Consider the following 25,282-nt stretch of genomic DNA (forward strand, 5'->3'; position numbering starts at 1 on the left):
AAATTAATTCTATATTAAAATTTACATATATTTTTCGTTTTACAATATAAATACGTTTTTAAACTGAATTTATAAATATTCAATAGATTACATTATTTAAAAAATTTGCAAGTTTTATATCTCTTCCTGTAAACATTTTTTAAATAAGTTCATAAAATTATATATTTTGCCTTATAAGTTTAATTTCAACAAAAAGTATTATTTTATAATTCTGTTATCCTATCTAAATCAAAATAAAAGTTCTCTATGCGAAGTAGATAGATATTGTATCTTAATAACAATTTCTAACATAGGCATTATTTATAAGTAAATGCGCAACAAATAAAAATAATAAATTAAAAGTAAAATTAAATATAAGTTTTGGTTTATAATATAACATAATATTGATTATAATAAGTTACTTTTAAAAGAACTTTGTTACGAATTCTCGAAATTTCGTAGTTATTTTTTCCGATATCGCGTCAGACAAAATTTTTCTCGATAAACAAAATAATCTCGTACAAAAACTTTTTCCTCTATTACACTGACATACACGTTCTTTGTCAAAAAATTATTCACAGCTACAAATGTCAGTCTTAAAGTTTTCATACCGACTCTTTCGGTAGGAATTTAAAGCAATCGTAAATTAACTAAAGTTCTTTTCATCACGATTATAATCTTTAATCGGTTAAGCGCTGTCAGTTTCTATGCTGTATTTTTAAAGTACATAAAATCCAATAATCTCGCTCGTGTCTCCTCCCGGGAGGTCTCGTGTCCTTTCCCGTTCGTCAGAATGACGTCGCGCAAATATTTTCCGACGACAAGACGAGGCGTTCTTCCAAACCGTCGCAATATCCCGAGGATCGAGATATTTCCAAAAGAGTCGACGGGCGATGCCCTAATTTACGACGGGGTGTTTACGTCGAACCGCCCTGTATACGTAGACCCGCATAACTCCCGCTACTTGGAAACGCTTGACGATGACATTAAGGGTCTTCCCTAATACCACATGGGTACCACGGTAGCCGTGTAGATCTGACCATAACCGCCGCGTAAACACGAGTTCAAGTAATAACGTTGACGCTGCGTTACGACTGTACAAACGCGTCATGAAGATGTTCGGGAAACATTTCACACTGTATTACGCCGGTAATGCATTGTTACCCGATATCGAGATCGCAGTCGCATTTTAGCGATATTTAGATACGGACACGTCAATGCTTCGATGTTTATTCGACACACCGCACAAAAAGTTATTACAGAGTTACGCAGGAAAGTAGATTTTTAAACGAAAACCAATGAAATAAAAGATATTTCAATTTACACACATCTATTGTAATTGATTTATTTTATATAGTTTTCTCGATAACAACTAATTCGACACAGTGCTCCTTCAGTAATTTCTTTTTTAGAATTCAAAACGGCTCTTCTGGGTAATTTTCTTTTAGTCTAACTTTGAACAATAGAAAGAAAGTGGGATCTATGCAAAGCGAGATGCCTCGAGAAACTCTACCGTAACATTTTTGCACCAGCCTCCATTCTGACAGGACTGAATGGAGTATGGTTCTGAAGTACGAAGGTCCCCTCGTGGAGATGCGCCTGTATATTTAACATCTCCTCTTACAGTGTCAGGTGACCGCAGCCTACCACAGTAATGAGATAGAAACCACTTAACCCGTATGCACGCGTGCCTAAGGGTCTCCTCGACCCCGTCGAGACTTCCTTGTAGAGTTAGGATTAATAAACTTCAAAATCCTCATACTTGCGGTTGTAGAAATCAGTAATGGAACTATTTAATCTTCCATCTGCCGGCAATGGCTAGAAGATATTTTGAAACGGCTGAGAAAATGAAATCAACTTCAATTGAGGCGTCTAACGAAATACTCACAAGAGTAACTCGCGAATAAATTCCGATTTTAAATAAAATTGTATACATATAAATTTTAAATATAATAGATAAATTTAGAAAATATCAGTTAAAAATGGTTTTCACAAGAAATTACTCCTTACAGGTAAAGCGATTTTTAGCTTTCCTAAATTCTAAATATCTCAAAAATTATTCAAGATATAAAAAAAGTTTTATAATAAATTTTTTATATTTTAAATAGTTTTCAAATAGAATAGAAAACCTAAAAAATTATTTTATTTCTTAAAACTGTTCTCAGTTATAACTAATATTTTCTAAATTCTTCTATTTACGTAACCTGTATACAAGGTTTCACTAAAATCAAAGTGTATCACTTGGCAAGATTCAATTGTCAGTAAAATTTCTATCACTGCAAAGTCAACGCTTTCGATGGAGTAGTAAATTTCTTTCCCTTCCCTTTCTAAAACCGACTTTGATACTCGCTTTTACGTCGAGTGTGAGTTTAATGAGAAATGAAAGTACCGAAGTTAACAGTCACTTTATCGAAATCGTAATCAGCGTGAAGCATCGTCGAGTTCTGTTCGGAAGGAAACGTAATATCATCAGTGGTGTGAGATCCTTCGTTCGAGATCATTGTGTTATTTATTTTACCGACAATACCTCGTGAATAATGCAACCTTCGAATTTAAGGGCAAGCCGACGATTCCCGGCACGGAGCAGGTCAAAATCCTGCAACGATAGCTTCGCCGTGAATCAGCAGGGTCAGCGCGATTGTGAAGTGCGCAAAGTCTCGCCCCCTCTCTCTCTCTTTCTCTCCCGCAACGGAAACCGCAATTGCCGCGTTCTAAAATTCCAATCATGCCTGCATTCACACGACCCGATAAATTACGGTTGGGTCACGTCCCGCCCGACATTGGCAGCATTCAGGGCTGCTGACAACCTAACCGGAGATATTCTTAACACCCTCGGAGTAATAGGGTGCTTCTCTTGACGAAACTTTCCTAAAATCTAGATCTAAATCTAATGCTGTCGCGATAATACATAGAAGACATTAACGTAACACCTTCGAGAAAACAAATACTCCTTTTTTTTTACGCAGATTATAATACTTTATATGTTAATTTTACTCCCAGCGCCGCGATTAATGTCACAAAAATATGTGCGGTACTTACGAGGTATTAAGAAGAATAAATATGAAAGAAAACTTCAGTTCTTTCTAGACTTAATCCATTTTTCTGTTCTGTCATTTTTTCGTTTTCAATTATGAGATGTATTTATGTATTGAAATATTTAAGTACCGAGAATAAAGTATAAAGTCATCCAGGAGATAATTGCTTCAATTTATCTCTTCCTAAATTCCGATACTAAGCCGCACGGCGATACAGAGATGAGGTTCGCTAATCCAGAGAGAAAGTTAATTAACGCGAAGAAACAGTTACAATAAATAGTTATATCCATCTAATTAATAATACGGATGGCGCATTTCTCTTTAAACAATGCAGAGCTCAGACAGAGAGATTTTCAACCAGACGCATGAAAGATACGCGACATGCGCTGCAAAAATAATTAGATTGAACGTGCGGGACACTAGATTGATGACAGACTACTCTTTCGTTCTATCACTTTTTCAGGATATGAAACAGGAAAATATCCCATTACACACAACGTAGGCAGAGCTGTACGGACAAACTTCTATTTTAGCAAATAATTAAAGTTGTTGGAGCTTACGTCTCTGCAAAACGTGAACGCCACGTTATTCACGTATCCGCGAACCATGGGCAGGTATAGTCGGAGGACAAGAGAGAACTTTTACTATAATGGATTTAAACAGTTAACGTAGTTAGCTCTTACACTCGAAGTGGACATTTTGCGCAGTGGTATTACGCGCGCGTACGCCGACTATAGAAGGGCATCGGTCCCAACTAATCGCGTTCATTAAGGAATCTCGATCGCCGTAATTGTCACGGTAAGCCCTGCCTCTCGACGTTTAAAGCCTTATGGACCATTCCAGCCCCGTGTGAATGCCCCCGTGTAAATCTCGTCGATTCGAGAGAGAGCAATCACGAACTCGACAAACACACGTGGAGAGTTTCACTTTTTTTCGCCCTTTTATCTTTGTCAGAAAAGTTATGAGGTCAAAGGTCAAAACGGAGTCGCGTACGGAATGTTCTACTTCCGCCACATTATGATGATACGTTAGTCAATACGGAAGCATTTTTTTGCTTCAGCTTTGGAAAAAGGCTGTCTTGAATTGACTCTGTAAAAGAAGTATGAGAAGTGATGTAATTTATGTGTAGCCTACTTTTCTCTCGAATTCGCAAAAGTGTTCTTTTTTTCCTTGTCTGAAGTTAATGGAAGATGTAAATACGATTAAAATGACATTTACGTGCGCGTGCAAGAGTGTGTTATAAGCATTGAGAGAATTAAGATATTTATCATTATGTTATATAAGGCAAATTCATCTTCTCTCTAAAATATATATGCGAATCGTATACCGCTGTTCTATTTGCTCTGACATAATCATACGATCTCTAACACGGGGTCGGCATGAATAGCCGACGAAATTGGACAGGTGAGAAATGAACGTATCGGTTATGTCTCAGGTTTTGCTTCGGTAACTACGTCTGTTGCAATTTTCAACGAATCCGACTTTAGCCAGACAAGTCTGGCCGCTATGCAAAGTTTTTAATAAAAACGAGAAACGGACTTTCTTTGGAAATCTCCGTTTAATTAAGTATCGAGAACAAAGCGTTTTAAGTGCAATTGAGAATCTTTTTCGAAAGACTCGACATCTGCAAAATTCGCGAGTTTCTACAAATTCAAGAAACTTGTTTATATAATTCAATTTTTAAGTTTATCCCTATGAATATGCATCTCTAAGAAATAGAAGAACGCTACGTTGTTACGAGTAATTAATGACAGCACAATAGAAAACTAAAATTAATTAACATCCTAATTGGCGCAAAATTTAATTTCAGTTTTAATTTAATTTTAATAACTTTACAATAATTTAGCAAGACTGATTCTCATTAATATCTTTTGGCGTAGAACGAATGAAATTCACCAATTCCATCGAAAAGATACTGAGCTAATTTTCCAAAACGGTTTTCCAATACAAACGGGTTAATCGAAGTCATATGCATGATTTCATATTCAACGAAATGAAATATTGTGTTAGCTTGAATCATCATACAACTAACATTAGAATAATTATTGATGTCATTCATTAGCTCTATTAATGTCCATATTCACTGAGGCTAATTTAATCATATCAATAATGGCCGATATTGTATACCCTCATACAATCCATTAAGTAATAATTGCAATGTGTACAATAACATAAATGTGAAACACCGCTCATTGCACCTAATCTTTGCGTGTCATCGGGCCGTTTGTTTTAAGTAGCAATTTAAAGTACAACAAAGAAATACCGCCAAGACTTGCTCGTTACATATTAGTAACGAGCGATTGTCAAACCGTAAAAAAAAGCAATTTAAGTGATTTCGCAATGTTATCATGATTCAATTACGCGATTGCAGCCCATTGCTATGACACGAGCCATGCAAATTCAAATTACGCTCGCGTTGCATTCGACACTTGGAAACTACTCTGGTACATTGTATACGGTGTTGTAATTAAAATGTCCCTAGTGATTAATGAGACGATTACGTGCGCGACCAAGTGCTTTTTCTCTTTTTCTCTTTCTCGTCATTTCCCTTCCGTTTTCTTGATCCCTCTGAAGTCTCGGGTTCAAAAGACAGATCTGGAGATTAATGAAGTTTTTTTTTTTTTTCAAAATATCTATTTGAGGGCGCACAACATATCGATAATTGTTTACAAGAAACTTACTCCTTTGATTAATTAATTAATCGCAAATTAAATATCCATATAAAAACTTTTGTCGACTTTTATGATCTGTTATTTTATTATAAGACAAATTGAGACTTCCGTATAAATTCACTTTGATACACGTGTTATGTAAAAATATGTTTATTAACTTATAGATGACATACATCGTTTTTCATGAAAGCATTTTTATCTCTTGTTGTGCAGGATATGTTTGAAAAAGAATGTTTTATTTTTAAATTTACTGTGATCGATACACCTGCGTATATGAACTGACACGACAAATGAAATTCGTGTGTTTATAAATCAAACACTGCTGAAAATTTAACATACCAATTAATAATAAAACTAATAATAATAAAGATAATAAAATCGTTCTCCTTCATTAATCTTCATTCATTAACTTCTCCTTCTATCCTTTTCTTCCTTTTTATTCCCTTTACCTTCTCTATCACTTTTAGTTATTCATCAGCTTTAAATCAGGTTTTTCTTTAAATACTTCTATTCGGAAGTCATTTTTCACACTCCTTTAGAAAATACTTCTCAAAGAATCCGTACGTCAGTAACACGATATATTACGTGATTAACTTGAATAGCAAATTATGCATTTCATTATTATAATATTAAATTAAAAGAGAGAAAGAGAGAGAGAGAATCTTCTTCAATAATTTAATAATTTGCATGAGATCGACAAGAGTTTGTAGGAAAAGTTTATAGAAATGATATTCGCATTCGAGTATTAAATCTAAAATCGGTGCTCTCGCGAAAGTTCGCAACTATATAGGGAAAATAATTCGGCTTAGTCATCAATTATTAGAATTTCATCGTGATTCTCCTATACAGTAGTTCCTGAAGGTAAGATAAAATGAGCAAAATCTGTTCTTTTATCGATGCATCAATCTTGATCTCTTTAGGAATTATATCCTCGATACGGCTCTAGCAGCAACATTATCCGTAATCTAGAAAAAAATGTCTTTCCCGGAGGAAAAAAAATCGTTGATAAGGCTACATTATGGGATTATCGAGCGGATCTCGATCAGGATGTATACGTAGACAAGCATGACTAAAGGGATATAAGTATATATCATTTGCACAATCCGCTTACTCCTTGGAGACTCGATAACGAGCTTCTCTCCAAATTGATGTGAAAATCAATTAAGGACGCTCTCGATAAACGATGTAACAGATTAACTTCTGATTATTAATCAAGCTTTCTGTGCAGCAAATCACATGACTTGTGTCGATCTCAAAGTGATGATCCGCCGGAAATCGTTCAACGCTCGGGAAACAAAACTCGATATTTAAAGAGAATTTATATTAAGAGATTCGAAATTTATTTTAATCCGTATTTTTATTGTCATTGTAATCTGTAAATTAAGTAATAAATCTTTCTTTATATTGTACGTTTCAAAGAAAACATTTCGAAAAAGATGAGTGACAGAGATGTTGGTTTGAGAATAACATAAATCAAAAGGATGAAACTATGACAAACGCGGCAGATTTCGACGAAATGTCAGTACAGTTCACGAGGCAAATAAATAAAGGATTTTGGCATTGAAAATCTGTCGTCTCCGGTAGAGAGGTTGATAAATCCGACGCGAACCAATCACGTCACGCACGCCGATACGAGATTCGTCAAATGTTGGACGGGCGCAGCCATAAAACGGAAATTGTCGCTGGCACCCGTCACCACGGGATACGCAATTAGGAAGAATGTTACGCGCGTTCGCCAAGCGTTCTCGATACAGAGTCTTTTCACATCAATCGATTACTTGTCCGAACTATAGGTTCTTGCCAAAGAATTAAAAGTCCGAAAACCGACTAATTATAACTGTTAACACCGCCATCCTTTTCAAAGGCCAAGATTATGTTGAGAAAAATGTCGTAGTTACTATATATAATTAAAGAATAATCAATGTTATTATTAATAAATAGTTAATAACGTTCCGACTTAATTTGTAGTTTTATTTTTAATTTGCAAGTTTTAATTTGAGGTATCGTAAAATATCAAAAAATTGTGCCAGCGGAAATAATTTCGCAATATAGTAAAAACAAATTATAGAATCCTTAGAAAGCTAAAGACATATTCGTAAATCTTAGATGATTGGATTTCTATTTTATTACCTCTTGAAAACATGTGCAAAAGTGTTTTATTCAAGCACACCGTCATATCGAATACAAAATCGTTTAAAAGAAGTTTTGTATAATTTTTTGTTATATAAATTACGTGTATTAAAAAATACACGTGTGATATTATGTATTATGTATACGATGTATACATTTTAATTAAAAAAATATATATATCATATTATACGACGCGCACGTAAGTTCTAATTGTCAAATTTTTAAAATTTGACGCTTTAAAAAAAAAGTTGTTAAGTTGTTTTATTATTGTGCTTTTAATATCACGAGGTTACAGCGGCGCAATCCTCGGCCACGTTTTACGGCGACTCAACTTCAGGAATAAAGCTTACCGCAGCAGACCTGTAACTACCTTACGTCTAAAAGCGAGGGAGTGGAGAAACGTTTGTTCTTATCTGGCCAGCTGAGTAATTAGCTGCTGCTGCAGTTTCGGTCTAGGAAACGGTTCATTATTCTTGCAGAATGGAACTTCCGCGTCACGTAAGAAAGCGCGTTTGGACACGCGGGCGCGGATTACATTCGTTTTCCATTTAGCCGACACGTACTCTAGACAGCCGCCCACTTTGTCTCTTGTGCGGTGTCAAGCTAAATAAACGGAATATGTAAATACATATATCTCTCCGTCTACACCACTGTGTTTGCGCTCGTGATTGTACCTCGTTAAACGTTCGCAGCAGTGCGGGCTAGAGAATGCTACGTTGTTATTCACTGTTAAAATTCATCATCAGTCTTCGCTCGACACGGTCTGAAAATTTTCCTTATTTAATTTTCGCGGAATGTATTGTTTTTCTAAAGAGAATCCTCCGCTAGGCGTAGTGTAGACACTTCTCGCCGATATTGTCGACAGAATTTATCATTATTGGAATTTTGTCGCGTTGTAAGAACCCCGCTCTATATTTATTAATTTTTTGATGTCATTAACGATCGCAAGCAATGAGGTGGCAATAAGTGCAATAGCGTGACAATAAATAACGATTCTTTAGCACGATGTTCTGGTATCTTCAGAGTAACCGACAAAACATAGGTGAAAAGCGTCCTCTCTCATTATATAACAGAAAATAACGCAGTGCGCTGTGATGCAATAATTAATTTTCCGGTACCGCGCGCGTCGCTTTGCCGAGAATAGTGCCCCATTTCGTTTTAAGCTGTTCTCGACGCGACATGCGTACTTATCTCTGCAAAATGTCTCAGAATAAACTAGTTGAATTGCGATGACAAGTACTTTAGTTGTTCTTTTCAATGCAAAAATATTGACAATTATCTCTTACTAATAAACAATTAAAAATAAGAACCGCTTCTGAATAAATTATGCTTATGGCAAATAAAATAAGGTGACAATTCCAATTATGAATCAAAGGCTAATTAAAGATTAAATTTAAAAAATTAAAAATTTTATAGACATACATGTATTAATAAAATTACAGAAATTTTTTGTACTCTTTAATTTTTTGTAATTACTGAAATTTAAAATCACTTTCTCATTGCTAATATTTAAAGAAGAAGCGAAAAGTACTTTTAATATTCTCTTTATAATAAGTTCGCTTATTTCTATTTCAAATATTTTTCCAAAATTTTACTGAATACATAAAAATTGTTTTTGAAATTATAATATTTACTACTTACACATTGAAATAACAACTTTTTAAATATTTGACCGTTAAATTTATACGAATTCGTAAAAATCATTTTAATCTTAATTGATCCATAATTAGGACCATCACTTTAATTGTCTTCGGTTAATCTCAAGCAAATTTTATTTTAATATAATGTTATTAACTTACAGTATATTACATGTTTTTTGCTATAACTATTAAAAATATTATAATTTTTAATTAAAAAGGCATAATTATCTATACTTTTATCTACCTATGAAAAAATATGTGACATAAGCCGTTTTTCACAATCACGTTGACGTACGTTTGGCTGATCGGATGTTGTAACATTTTTTCCTCATTTAAGAACTTTTGCGCACATGTAAGTAGAAAATACATTCAGGTATTTCCATTTACGTGTTTCATCCTGTGGATAACCGTCGCCGGAGATGTAAATGCGTTGCGAACTAGTACCGTTATGAAACGAGAGTAATTTTGAAACAAATCATACTCATGTTGGCTTCCCGGCGTGCACGACGACGACACAACGCCGCGATCGATACGTTGGAGTGGATAAATTGAAGAAGATGCGAATGCATATCGACGAGAAAGACAACGCTTTATACTTGCGAGCCGCATGTTACATTAATGACACACGGTGACTTAAAATGACTCTATCGAATGAGACAAAAGTGTTCTATTCATTTGTAAAAATATTCCAAGAAATTTCCCGTTTCTCTAGTTTGAAATTATTTCGTTCGAATAGAAGTATATAGAGTATTTTCAATTATGTAAAACATTTATTTAAAAAATAAATAACGTGTTTTTGTTCTAAAAATATATATTTTTATTAGAAAAAATGCAAATTTAGAATAAATATAAAAATTAATAACAGCGTTTTCTAAATAAACGTATACCTGCATGATACAATTCAGCTTGATAAATTATTTGAAATTCAAAAATAAACAATTTTTATACGTGTATTTTCTAATCACAAAAAAATTTCATTTTTTATAAACTTTGCATACATTTCAATTTAAAAACCGTGTTTTTTTTTCAAACAATTACTTTTCTTCTTTTTGTCAAATTTAAGGAAAAAATTAATAATAAAAAAAATTCTATAATCCAATGCTGAATGTTATTAAAAATATTGCTTAAAATTTTAAATAGATCATATTTAAGTTATCATGGCTACCGCTTAAAAAAATAATGTTTTGAGAGAAATATGTTTGACAACACATTTTCAACGTAATTTTCTATGCTACTTTTGAATAAATATACATATTTTCAAAAACAGAAACATGTTATATATTCTTTGAACAAAAGTATCACGTGATGTTGAAAAATACGTTATTTTTCGATTCGATAATATCCTCTTTAGTTATGAATCTCTTAAAAGTCACGAAAAAAGAAAGCAAAGATAAATTAAAATATGCCAAAATTATTGCTCCACTTTCCCCTGATTTCTATTATCTTTAATTTTCGTTCTCACTTGGAAAACTTAAAAATTATTACGTTACCGCAAATAAAATTTTACGATAAAATATGTTAACTTCGTGACACAAATAATTGATGTTAACTTTTCAGCAGAATTATTGACGAAGAAATCTTCAAATTAGAATTCTGTTAAATTGGTTTTCCGTTTCTTAAAACGCTAAAAAAAAAGTAAAACGTATCTTTTTTATTATTAAGTTATAATGCACATCACGCGTAGCCTTTTAATTCGGTAAATTTCTAAGTCGACAATCTGGGATCAAATAACGCGAGATAATTGTCCGTATTAATTCGCGAAGTTCACGCGACCTAATTCAACGAGTGCATTTTCTAATACGAAACGCTTCTCCATCAGGAGATCGTCGACGTATGGAAGTGGCTTGGAGAGCCGCGTATTCTCGTTCGCATGCGGATTTTTACGACTAACCGTCGACGTTGCATCGGCGCAATTTTACGCGCAATCGACAATTAATGGAAGGCGAAAATATTTTATCCCTCGGTAATTGCATTTGTTGCTATGAGCAATATGTTGCAGCTTCAATTTTTGGGGAACGATGTAAAACGAGTAAATACGTGCTCTAATGCATGTTGTACACATGGAACGCTCAACTGCGATAAACGTGTTAAATACCAAGGTATACGATGCGAGACCACAACTGCGGCTTAAATATTACATGTTCTGTATATATATATTCTGTACAAATATATCCTTTATAACTACTTTTTTAATGGTAATTTTTTCTACAATGTTTTATGGTTAATTACGATATTAATTTACAATGAATTACATTACAATCATACACACACACACACACACACACACACACACACACTTATAAAAGTATTAATAATTATTAAAAAAGTTATAATTATTAAAATAATTAATAAAAAGAATTAAGCATACGTATTTTTGTAAAAACCAAAAATTAAAGTACGAGTAATAAATAACTCTATGACTAAAAAAAACAAGTCTCATTACACATAATGCCGTGTAAGTAGAACATACATTCCAATAGATAGAAACGCAAACTCAACTGAGGTAGTATTGGAAACAGTATTAAAGATCATTCAATCCGCTCTCTCGGCTTTCTTTTCTCCTTCAATCGTCGAATATACCGTTCAACGCAACACTTTTAAGGCACGATGAGTCTCGTATGTGAAAAACAATGGCAAAAGAGCTGCTGAAGGGCGAGAAGAAGAGACGCTCGATGCTTCGTGGAATTTGCATCTAACTAAGGATACGACCGCCGCTTTTACACATACGAAGTATGTAAATGCCCGTCTGCGCTTTACAAGAAGATGCAAATAGTAGCGACGCGCTTCGAGTCTAGTCGATCCGTTAAACCTACCCCGTATGAGCGAAGGAAGACGACACAAGGGGGGCCTGTGACACGAAGCTCCCCGCAAGCAATTTATTATTTTCTAGGTAGCACTCTCCTCTCCTTTCTCGCTGATCGCTTGCCGGATATGCCGGCAGGATTTTTCAGAGCGAAGGAACTTAATTTCGCAGCTGTCACGCGTGCGTACAGTAAATCACTTTTTCCCCTTTAATTCGTGTATAACTGCTCGATCGAGAACGGAATCCGAGTGGCAGATTAAGTTGAAAGAACAATCGAATGGAAGATAAAGAAATATAATCAATCACAGGCACTATTTGTTGTTTATATGACCAAATATTCCCCGAGGAAAGATAATAAATCCTTAATCTTTTGTAAATGTTCAAATCCATCAATGTTACACAGATGTCATTTAGAGAGCAATTTAAGTTTCCCTTTGTCCAGATGTTATTCTAGATAAGAAAATTTATAATAAATTCCGATATTAAAAGTCCTTTCTTTTTAATAATCGCTAAACGCCAACTTTCTGATGCATTTATCTCAATCGTGAAATAATTCTTGTCTCTTAATTTCGCAAAGTGTCCAATTATGTTCTTGAGAAAGTATTACATTCATGTATAAAAATAATCCCGCCCAATTCTTGGCGATCACTTGCGCAGCGAAGATATAAAGTTCGTTTTAATTAATAAAGTTCGCAATTCCGCGTACACATACAGCCGGCCCGAAGTTATGTGTTTCACGAGAAAAAGGAAGAACGTAATCCACCTATGCAACTACTCGAGCAACGAATTAAAACTGCGACATCAGAGAGAAAAATGGGAATATCAAGTTATGAAAAAATTCTATATCAATTAATTAAAGCTAATATTTCATATCAATCTAAGAAACGAGAGCTTATGTGACGTCTACGAAAATAAATCTACAAAGATAAAAATAATAATAATCAAAAGTTGAACGATTTATGAAAAACCGTGATATCAAAACGGAAAGAACGACTGGGAAGCGGGCTGCGTTTAGGAAATTGTCATAAAAAACTGACTTGAGAACGTTCATTAATTTCGCAGCATCATAAATCACGGTTGCGTAATGCGATATTAACGCAGGTCTTTTTTCACCGAATAAAGCCTCGTTCGATCGCGCGTCTTCTGTTTCACTCGGCCGTTAAACGCGCCGGTTGTACAGAGGTTGTTCGCGTGGCATGCACAGTTGCCGAAACAAAGCCCCGGTTCTCTTTTAGTGTAAATCCCGGAATAAAATATACAAGATTTATAGTTGGTGAACACAAACGGCGCGCGTGTTACCGCGTCGATTTTCTCGTGTCGCGAGCGCATCCTGCGAATATTATATTGCGAATTTATTACCAGGATCCAATTTCACAAATCAATTTTATGGATTACTTCGAACTGATTACTCACGAATACGAGAAACAAGAGTTACGTTGCAGCTGTCCTATTTATTAATAACTGCTTTCTTTTTGCAACGAGAAGGGCTAATGCCACCTCGAAAAAAAAAAAGAATTCTTCAATTGAACATGATTGACAAAATCTAATCGTGCAGCACAGAATCCAATGCATCGAAGCGACGTGCATTTCTTTTATGTTAAGATCTTCATTGGAGAGTGTACTTCCTTCTTAGTATCGTGTGAGGGACCAGCAAATGGAAAGTGCTTGAACTAGGAAAGACTTTTCGGCTTTTCAGTGTTAGTGAATTGAAGTAAGAACAACCGAGGAACAATTCCCGACGGAATGGAAGCGCGAAGTCGATAGAACGGAAACACGAGACGCGTTCGCGAAAAACTTTTAGAAATGGACGGACGGAGATCAAACAGACAACCGAATGCTATCTCGTTTGCGAGGCTAGCTGTAATTTGCATGCAGTTGTCTATTCGTTTCGATTTTACTGTGCTATTTATTCGAACTTCTCCACGGACCCATTACGTAAGTTTGCCAGCCGTGTTCCGGAACAGAATTATCTTAAAGCGGCGAGATGAGCAGGGAAATGTTAGAAATGAATGCATTTTATTTAATCTAAGTAAATTTTTAGCAGAGATTATATTATTCAATAGCAAGTTACTATTTTAAGCTATTTCTCTAATTGCGACGAGAAATATTTTCAATTCTGTACAGTTCTTAATCTGAATATTAGCATAGGAAGAAAGATGGCAATGTGATGAAAATGTCGGGCTTTTCATGGCCATTTCTAAGAAATGATCCTGGAAGGAGGAATCCCTTCGCGCCATTTTAGAAACAAATGTTGATGCATATTTTAGGAATGTCAGCGCAACTTCTTCCATAAAAGGAAGAACAAATAGCGAAGAGCATCTCTATTCGGAAAGATCGAGCTCCATCCATTGTCCGCAAAAGGACGAAGGAAAGTCGAGGGCAGCCGAAACTGTCCGAGCAAAGACATCAAGTTTTTCAACGAGTTCTGAACGAGTGAACCTTATCAAGGAAAGAAGTCCTTTTCTTTCCGTGTTACGAGAGCCTGGATACACGTGCAAAATTAAGGAAAAGACGAGGGATTACTGATAGTAGTTCTTTATGTGACTGAAGTCACATAAAAAATGTACGGATTAAAAATCTTTTCAAAATGATATCTAAGCCATCGAAAAACGTTAATCCAGTCTCGAGATATTCGACACTATATAATACATCGAGTAAAAATGAAATGCTTTGTCGTCGCAAAGCCAATGCTTGTGTGCAGCTGACATGCGTGCGAGAGATTGCAGGAACGTGGACTCGCATTTAACCACGTGTTCCGCCTAAACGATTTAATTCAATACACCTGTCCGAACGTGCACTCAGTTTTGTAACTGCAAACGGCATTTCCCTTTGACACTTTTCACCAGCGTTATTTACACCGACTAGTTTTTGACTCTGAAACACCACGTGTTCGACTTACTAACAGAAATGTCATTTTGATAACGCAAATAAAAGTCCCATGAAATAAAACGCGCAAGTTTCACGTGCCAAAGTCTAAAACAATACGGAATAGTACGATAAGAGATACGGCGTGATATCTCAATTCTCAAGCATTTTTTTAATCCAAATATCGTACTATATTGGCGAAAAGAGATACTTGGCGGATCAATCGCGACCCAGCATCCCTCTCGGGATTTGGGGAAAACAGACATGTAAGTGAGAGAGACTCGTAAAGAGAAGGCAACCCGCGCGTCTCTTCGCGTTAAGGGCGGATGCGAGCAAAGGGGTGGTTAGGGAAAAACGGTGAACGAGAGTGGCGACGAAAGGAAAGTCGGCTATATCGCGCGACCACAGAGAGACGGTATACCGTAGTCAAGAGAGAAATACGATTGGTGGGGATATTGATCTTCCTTGGGAGTTGCCATGTGCAACGTCGCGGCGGTCCTACGCTCGAGCGACTTCGCGATTCTTCTTTCGAGACAGCAACGCGTCGCGACGCCACCGCCGCCACCGCCGTCGTCATCGTCGTCGCCGCTGCCACCGCCGCCGCCGCCTAGCTGTTTTTCCCCCTTTATTCTCTGTCGTTTCTCATTACTAACCGACTTCGAGAGGGTTCCGCCTTTCTTTACACCTTCCAGGAAGTTCCCCAACTCGCTCGGTCACTTCTGATACGAGCCATTGCTTTCGCTTCACCCCTTTTCCCGATCCTCCTCCCGCAGCGCCGCAGGTGTCATTTAACACCTACTTGAGAAAAAAAAGGTAAGCTTCCGTCCCCGAAGACTGATAATCTACGCGCTTGATATTTCGTTCGCGTGAAAGAACCAAGAATATATAATTCCTTCATGAACAGAGAAGGAAAGAGAGAAGGAGGGAGGAAGGATCGTTATTAATGGTACGACCGAGAAAAAAAGATGATTCCACGTGGAAAAAAAAAGCGTTGGAAAAGTAGGCTGAAATCTTTTTCGCCTGATTCGATTTCCATGATGGTCTTTTTGGTTCGTGCGGAGACTCGTTGTTACGTGACATAGAACTTTATTAACAATTTGTTAGCCGACGCGCTAATGTTACATAAAATAACGAGCAAACGAAAAAACGGTGGAATAAAAATTTGCAAGAGTCGGTAGTGCTGTTTCTAATACGTACTTAAATTCGTTGATATAGAAAGCCCTATCTGTCATACCTGATATAAGGTAAATATGTAGTGACTATCATCCTACTCCAACGAGCCATTTGAGATAATCCATGTGGCTATCTCACGGCTTATCCTTCATTCGTGTAACATTCGTGAACCAGGGATCAAAATTCAGATAGATAATTACTAACTAAATAATTGCCAAGCGAGAATATCGTGCAATCTATTGGGTGTTAGTGTAGAATTTGTATATATACTAATATAAAAGCTTTGAAAATTTGTTTAGAATTTACACGTATTTATTTACACTGCTTTTTAATTTTGCAACTCTTAGATATGGTATTAATCAATAGCAAGCGGCAACGCTGAACGAGAAAAGTTATTTTACGTTATAAACATGCTTTTATACATGTCAAAGGTAAAATATGAAATAAATGAAATCGTTCGCGCAAACAACATTACGATTTGCAAAACTTGAGTTCTGTCAGAGACAAAAATTTCTTATTTCATTTTCAATATCTAATTATCTTATCTAATTATGTATAATCTGTATCTAATTATCTTATACTGTTGCCTCTTAATAAGGGCGTATCCAAGAGAAAAGTTTGAAGGGTTAAATCTCCCAAATTTTTGATCTTTTAAATTTTAATGAAAAAAAATACAACTTTACTTTTGATTCTGAATAAATTTTTTATTGTAATATAAAATTTATTATTCTGTAATTTTAAAATATTTTGAACCTTCTTTGATTTATTTATTATTTTTTCTTTTCATTTTATTTAACTTGAGTAAAAATAACACTTTTAATAATAATTTAACAATTATTATTAGATCCAGCTCGTGCTATGCAAACGCAATACAAAATAAATAAAAACGGTCAAAACGAGCAATAAATAATGTTGGAAAATATAATGAATTAATATATTTATTCTCGGTTTACACAATTAAAAAATGTTTTTCATAAGATCTTTCTGTTTCTTAAATTTCTTTTTTTAGGAAAATGATCATAAATATATCATATATATAATATTTAACAACAATAATAATAGTAGCAATATTTAAAAACTACATATTTTATTTTTAATAATTGTATTTAACCTTTCTTTAAAAAAAAGCAAAAATTATGAACACAAAAGCTATTATTTTCCCTTAAAATCAGAAACATCAAGATGAGACATTAAGCTTTAAAATATTCAAAAAGATATTTTGTTAATACAAAATTATTATTTCAAAATTTATAAATTCATCTAAAAAAGATCCTGGATACGCCTACCTCTTACAAATGCGTACAAATGTCTCGAGACAAGTCACGCACGCTCAAATTAGACCAAACTACCGTATTTGTTCGGCATAAGCTAGTAGTTTTCCATGAGTTTCGCGCAACTATAATTCGTTCCGACGTTTTATCGCGTTCAATATCAAACTACTTGAGCGTGGATCCGCCGGCATCACCCGTGGCGGATCCCGTGAGGTATAGAGCATCCCAAATGGGAACTCTATTCCGTGCGATTCTGGCAGAGTGTTTGGCATAGCAAACCATCGGACTGCCTCTTTCCCCGTCCCGAATCATGTCACTTCCAGTTGTCGGCCAACCGAGATTCCCTCTTTGTACGGAAGTCTAGCTGGCATGCGGCTGACCGCTCCATTAACCATAGAAATATCAAATCTAGGCGAAAGCACTTTTTTATATAGCGAGGGGTTGACGTTCGATTTATTGTAGCGGGAGATCGTCACAGAAACTATGTGACAGACTCACTTTTTACAGTTTTTTTATATCTATAATAGTTTTGTATGCATATTTATTCTACAACACTTTCCGATCTATATTTTCATTTACAACGCGTAAAGGAGAAATATTTTTTCTACCCGGCGCGTGATAAAATAGCCATGTCTACTAAAGTGTCTACTATTTTACGTGGGATAATACTGTGTTCTCTTGGATTGGAGCAAGGTGTAAGCATGCACAATGTGCAACGAGCAAACCGCGCGTGTCCGCGCAAACAAACACGCCTGCTGTCACATTACACATACACACACACATCGACATAGCTTGTTTGTTGATTTCTGTGGAACAACATTACCCGCTTTCTCTCCCCGGACAGTTTTATGCGATAAAAGATAAGTAAAGCTGGCTTTCAGAAAGATAGAAGTAAAAACCGCCCAAACATGACAATTCTTGCGCAAAATATGTCTCGTTGGTTGAGATTGCTCGTTACAAAATCGGATAGCAATGCACTGTTTGCTGCAGCGAAAGTTTCCAGTGAAAAGATTGTTTCCTTCGAATGTACCTCGCGACGTGCGCGATCGAAATTTCTTATTTTAGCTCCGCAGAGACTAAATAACTTATAATGATATTAACGGTGGAAGAAAAAGAATTTATTTTCTTTCACAGATCTTTTCACCTAACCAAAGACTTCGTGTTTTATGTCTCTACGTGAAACAGCTTTCTCGATTTTGTCCATTGTTTCGATAAAAAATTTTCTATTAAAGAGAAATCCTGAATTTTCCAATTCAAACGTGCATTTCAAATTTTGTTGGTGGCGCGATTGTGGGACAACCAAATAGCGGATGTGGGAAAATCTCGACAAACTGCGCGACGATTTTTATTATAAACCGGCATTTTCGAAGAAGGCACGTATAACGTACACACGGTACAGCTGAGAAGTTGAAATAGGAAAAGTAACATGTCGTAGCGGGGTAAGAATTCTGACAAGATCCCCGGGGATGTGTTATCGTGCCCGGGAACGACACTTGGATACAAGTCCCAACGGCACGCGACCCAATAAATGCGTCGCCACCGGCGTATCGCGGTGCGACACTACGGTATTAAGAAATTTTGCGATAGCTCGCTTCGTATGTACGCAGACATCACGATTATTCCCGTCTTGGTAGAAGGCAGAGCTCAAACGAGCGTTTATGTCGCGTCGTAAAGCGCGATATTGTACCCGTAGGACAACTTTCGTCGATTCGTCGACAGCATTCGGTGTTTGTCGTCCGCAATAAATAATATTGGTGAACAAAGCAAAATTTTGCTCTCGAACAAAAAGGACTACTGTTTACAAAAGATACAATAGACACATCGTGTATCTATCGCGTCCGATGTCGAGAAATATATTCGCAAATAAAAATATTTCGCAGAGAGCAACGTTTTCGTTTTCCACATTTTAAAAATCTACACAGAGAGAAAGAGAGAGAGAGAGAGAGAGAGAAAGTTGAAACCATTTGAAAATAGACGCATTATCGATGGTAAAAATATTGTCATTTAGCAAAATATACGTGACATTGTGTTAACAATTGTGAAAGGCTAAAATCTTTTCGACTGTCGCGAAAGAGTGCAAGACTCCGAATTTTCATATAACAATAACGAGAAAATTTTACATAAAAGCGATGCAACAATTTCACGCGCCTCAGATTCTCGGAATTCCAAAATTTCAGGAACGAGAGAATTCCTCGTAACGTCAATATTCGGCTTTTAACACGATACTACTTCGTTCTAGAAGGCAGAAAACCACCTCGTAATTTACTTGAGTTTCACTTTAGTAAAAAAAAAAAATGTGCGACGTAAAAGGATGACCTCACGATCTAACAATTAAATGTCGCGCCGATGTAAATTAAGAAATAACTAGAAAATAACGTGCAATTGACCGTCCTCTTAAGAATCGATTAGCCGAGGTTTGTCCGATATCTGACGAAATTGGCCTCGCGAATGGCGGGCATCGTGCTAAAACGCGAGAGGCTCTTTAATTAAAACGCCCACGTGAAATGGTGCATTATATTATATTCGCACACAAATAAAATGTTGCTCCAGATAAGGAGCTTCTAAAATATTTAAATTTACTCGACACCAACAGGTTTTCAAAAAATACACATCGCACGTTTCCTATTGTTAATTTTCACGTCGATTTGTTCATTACTCAGCCTGAAAGCCATGAAATTCCGTAACTCGATCCATCCTGAGTTTATTCTGTAAATAATACAAACTCATTTGTCGCACAATGGCCACGATTACATTGGTTTCCCGAAAGGTGCGGAAAATATCGTGCATACCTATAGGTACGTGTAACATTACCCAGTGTATATTCTTCGTACTTTTGTAAACTTCGTGGAAGATGAAAGATGCATTTTGCACAATGTACCCTCGAGGCGAGCTAATACGCTCTCCTCATTCTCGACTTGCATCTACATATATACCATCTTTTATACATATATGTATAATTTGTCAAAATCAAACATCTGCACAAACTGTTGCAGTAAATGTATAAAATAAATTATAGACCGAGATAAAAAATAATAATTATAAAATCAATAGAATTTAAAATCGATGTAACTTCAAGATTATTTGTTTCTATAAATAAAATCCTCGAGAAAAGTCTGTCAAATAACGCTGTTTATTTTTCCGAAATTTTAAGCTATATCTTTGCAGTATCGCATAAAAATCTAATGCAAAACATATATATTGATCTTAATCCTTTGAGATTGGTTACGCATCAACGACGCAATTGTGTCGATAGCTGGCTCTCGAGATAGGTAATCTAACTCTAAAGTAAACTGAACTCTGAATTAGCACGATTGTCATTCAGATTACGGCCTTACTCGTAAATTGTAAATAGAAAAAGAAATTTAACTAATCGCCGCTGGTGCTTCACCCTAAGAGGGTAAACCGCATCAACAGCCTTAACAAACTTTGAACTAAGCTGAATCGAGGATAACGACTCGCTATCTCCTTTAAGATTTCAGCCTTTGCATCTGCAACGCTAAAATACGCTGCCGGACTTTTACAGCGTCCTTAAAAAAACATTCACAGACGCAAGAAGACGTTCCGCATACGAAAGCCTTGCGACGGGGAGTTATGCAAAAAATATTGTGCGCTACAATTTAAGAGAATAACTTCTACTGAATTCTTGGTGTTATTCTCAGGCAGGTCGAATTTCACGTGCGATAAAGCCGCAGGGCTTTTTCCGGGCGAGCGAGCATACCGTATCGAACGTAACGTTCCGAGTTGCGCTCTTCTCCGGGATCCGGTAGCGTATATACGCGTAATTAAAGTGGCATCGTTCGTGTCACGCGACGTATAACGCGAACCGCTTGTCCCGATTCTCTCGAACCGTCCGTCCCGCAGGAGCACTTTGTGCGCGAACGTTCGAAGGGCAATCAGCGATAATTGGGGGTGCGCTGCGCGCGGACCGCGCGTGACATCTTTATTTCTGGAGAGCGGTACATTAACGAGGGAAGGTTAAAGAGTGCACGGCACGAGAGAGGAAGAGGGAAAGACAGCGCATGACACGGGGCTCCGCTGTGCGGCCTGCAGTATTAATTTATCCAGCATTCGCTTCCCGGCGAGCGAGACATGTTCGCGTACACTCTCCGATACACCCGTTTCCAATTCAATCAACCGCACACCCAGATGTAACGCGCTATCGATTATTAGTGTCTACCCAGGCGCAATGTCCAGATTTCTTTATTGGGTTACCGCGGCCACGTGTATTGCTAGTCTGGTCTATACGATCAGATCGCGACTCTGTTTATGCAAATGTCCGATCGGAAACAAGGTAGTGAAACAAGAACGAATGAACCAAAAGATAATTAGCTATACGTAGATTGAAGTATAATTATTCTTGTACTCGTAGAGTAACAAATTGCATGTTGCAGAAATGGACGCCAATCGATTCGATTTTTAACGCGTATTTTACACCTCGCATTTTACACCTTAGCGGATATTGTTCAAGATAAACGTTAGCGCAATATGTTAGGATTACGTCATTTTATTTTTAAGATAAATTTTATCGCTTGTCCTTTAAACTCACTAAAGCTTTTCCTTCGTCATATAATTGATCTTTAATTACGGAAACTGTGTGTATTAATTGCAAAGTGTAATTAACTTCCATTCTATTAACAGGATGATAAGGGAATGATACTTTATTAGAGGATTTTCTTCGTTAAAAACATGTTGTTTTTACTTTCTTGATGATTTTCTAACGGAAAATATAAAGGAAGAAGTAAATTAAGTTGCATGCGCCAATTGAAATTTCGAATTCTACAATTAACATCTTTCTCCCTCCCTATTGTGTAATAGTGCAAAATTTTAAGTTTCTCAGTGCAGTTCCTACAGTCGTACAAACAGCATACAAAACTGATCGAAGTCAGCGTATCGGAGTTCCCGTTATTTCTGGAGTAAATCTAAAAATGTATTTCTGGCATACTTTTTACAGTGGGAGGGAAACATCGAAGTTTCGATGGTATATATAGTTTGAAAGATAGTATCTAGAAAGTTACATTGGATTATCATCGTTGTTCTAAGTTTCGAGACTGTTTCAAAATATTTGGACCGAGATATCGCGGTAAAAAGAAGATAGACGATAAGATACACTGTGAGGGTTATTTTTGCATTCTGTATTACCCTCACTCAATAATTGAAATTATTGAAACATTTCAGACATACAAGCGAATTGTATTTTACAGAATTCAATGCAAAACTAAGGGTTAATATATATTTGTTCGCTTTCAGAAATGTTAATCAGCCTAGATGTATATACGCTTAACATTTCTCTATTAACAATTCTCTATTCGAAATAATATTGCACCACGGTATACCGAGACATGTTCCTCTACACGCGTCGAACCGCACGGCAGCGAACATTCCAGCAATACAAATTAGTTACAGACATACTGATAGTGCAATTAATTATAACAATCTTGTATATACATGTATAGGGTGCAACAAAGGAGCGCCAGCCTCCGATCGAGAATGTAAAAACAATTTTAATCAATTTTAATTTCAATAAAAGAGTTTCAGTAAAAAGGTGTTAGGAGAAATATTTATTCAACAATAAAAGAGTAAGCTGTGAATCTGGATCAATATTAAAACATGTAATTCTCGACGAATACATAGGTTCCTTGTGTACTTACCGAGACACAGTATACATATCACTATGCTATTTTCTAAATACCAAGACGAGAATTGAAACAGAGGATCTCTACGTCAGACAGTACCATACAGAATAGGCAAATCAAGCAGAGAGGGACGACGAAAATGAACAAATCTCCATAATCAAGTATTGTACAAAATGTTAAAAAACGACGACACACTCTCGGGACACGCGGGAATTTCTACGCAATTTCTACGCAAGTATCAGACCCACGTTAAGACAATCTGTAATTCTCAGAACACTTGTCGCTAAATTACAGATCGTTTAAAATGAGCCCCGCAGATAGTGAGAGAAGAAAGTGAAACGGTTGCTGATAGATAGAGTAGACTGCTTGGAAATACTGGACACGTTCGTGCGATAATATCAAGGTCAGACAATAGAGTAAAAGCAATCGAATATAGGTATGTACTTTCCAGGCACAATACAAGTTTTCCTCAAAGAGTACTGATGACACTTACGGGAAGCGAGATACGAACCACTGGCTGTCTTTTCGACATTTTCTACTGCGCCGTTTTTTCGACCGCGCGTTCTCACTCCTACGTTGCGACATTCAGAGCTGCGTTCACATAGAAGAAACAACATGAATTTATATCACGCAATTAGACACGTCGTAACGTAGACGGTATTATGTGCAGAGATGAGTTAACTTAAGGGAATTTTAGTAGAGGATCGATTATGCAAACATCTGAGCTGATAACATTCATGGTTTTGAACAGATAATCAAGACAACATTCGGTATTACACATCATCTAGAAATGAAAATGAGATATCTAATGTAAGAATGTATTACGCAAAAGTCACGTATGTTATTATTATATATACCATATATAACGTACTATTTTATATTATTTCAATTTTTTATTATTTTACAATCTGTTGACGGCATACGTTTTGTATTTCAAACATTTATTATCTTTTCTTTTTATCATTTATTACTAGATAAATATTTCTTAATATCACAATATATTATTAAAAAATGTTAACATTTAACATAAAAATTCCTCCCCCCTTCTCCTTTATACATGAAAAATAAATTAAACTTTCTCAATTATTAACGTTTTAAGACAACAACAAAAATATTATATCTATAACTTTACATTAAAAAGATACATGATTTGAAATATTAATTAAATTATTTTTCACAGCTTATTTAAGTTTATTTCAATGAAAACTATTTGGTATTTTTAGTTAACTCATTTTTACATAACACTGTCCAAATTAAATACATCCTTCAATTAAAAGTTATCCAATAAATTAATTTTTGATTAGCAATAAAATCTAATCATCCATCGAATTAAAATATTCCGTTGCTTCAACAATAATTAGTAGTAATTGAAACTGAACTGCTGGTTAAATTAGCTCACGAAATTTCAGCAATTAACTAGAGATTAAATCTACCATGATGTAATATATCTAACATTTCACTATAGTTTTCAACGAGTATAGCAAACTCAGTGTGTAAATTGTAAGTGAAAATACATGCGAATATTATATAGGGTGTCATATATTATTATAAATTACATATTAAATATTCTGAGTATCTCATATATCTCGAATATATAAATATCTCAAAATTACATTAGATTTGTCTTTTAGATTCTTTGTAGATACAATGGCAAGTTTAATAGCTTTAGAATTTTAAAAATTTATTGACAAATTCCTACCAACAAATTAAATTGCACAAAAAGATAAGTGACAAGATCACATTTTTAATTTAAGTAAAATAGAAAATTGAATCTTACTTTCATGGAAAGTTTAATTACTTAAAGTTAAACGTATAAAGTTAAACGTATGTTAAAAATTAAATAAACGCTATAAGTAATAATTTCTTTCGACATTTTAATTAACGAAAATCCAAAACGTCCAAAATTCAGAACAATGGTTGAAAAATTATCCAATATGATTTCTAGACACCCAGTATCTAGCTTCAGGCTATTCTCACACAACGTACATGCATCATGGCTCACATTAACAGAAAAGAGAAGCGAGGTGTAACGTATAATCGTAGTAAGGCTTCGTCACTATCTATTTCACTCAATTACTGCA

At 35.6% G+C, this 25,282-nt stretch overlaps 1 protein-coding gene across 35 annotated transcripts in view; it reads right to left on the minus strand.

Moving 5' to 3' along the window:
* LOC105832045 overlaps positions 1–25,282 on the minus strand; it is a 141,571-nt gene that overhangs the window by 100,749 nt on the left and 15,540 nt on the right. Inside the window, exon 2 of one of the 35 annotated variants that reach the window (XM_036289242.1) lies at positions 23,713–23,792. The exons of 33 other annotated variants lie outside the window; for them this stretch is intronic. In XM_036289242.1, the coding sequence (XP_036145135.1) occupies positions 23,713–23,733 (21 nt within the window). In that variant the 5' untranslated portion in view covers positions 23,734–23,792. Of the gene's footprint in view, positions 1–23,694; positions 23,793–25,282 lie in introns of all 35 variants that reach the window. One more of the 35 variants, XM_028190018.2, reaches the window with a different exon arrangement.

Source organism: Monomorium pharaonis, chromosome 7 (assembly GCF_013373865.1).
Source record: "Monomorium pharaonis isolate MP-MQ-018 chromosome 7, ASM1337386v2, whole genome shotgun sequence".
NCBI lineage: Eukaryota > Metazoa > Arthropoda > Insecta > Hymenoptera > Formicidae > Monomorium > Monomorium pharaonis.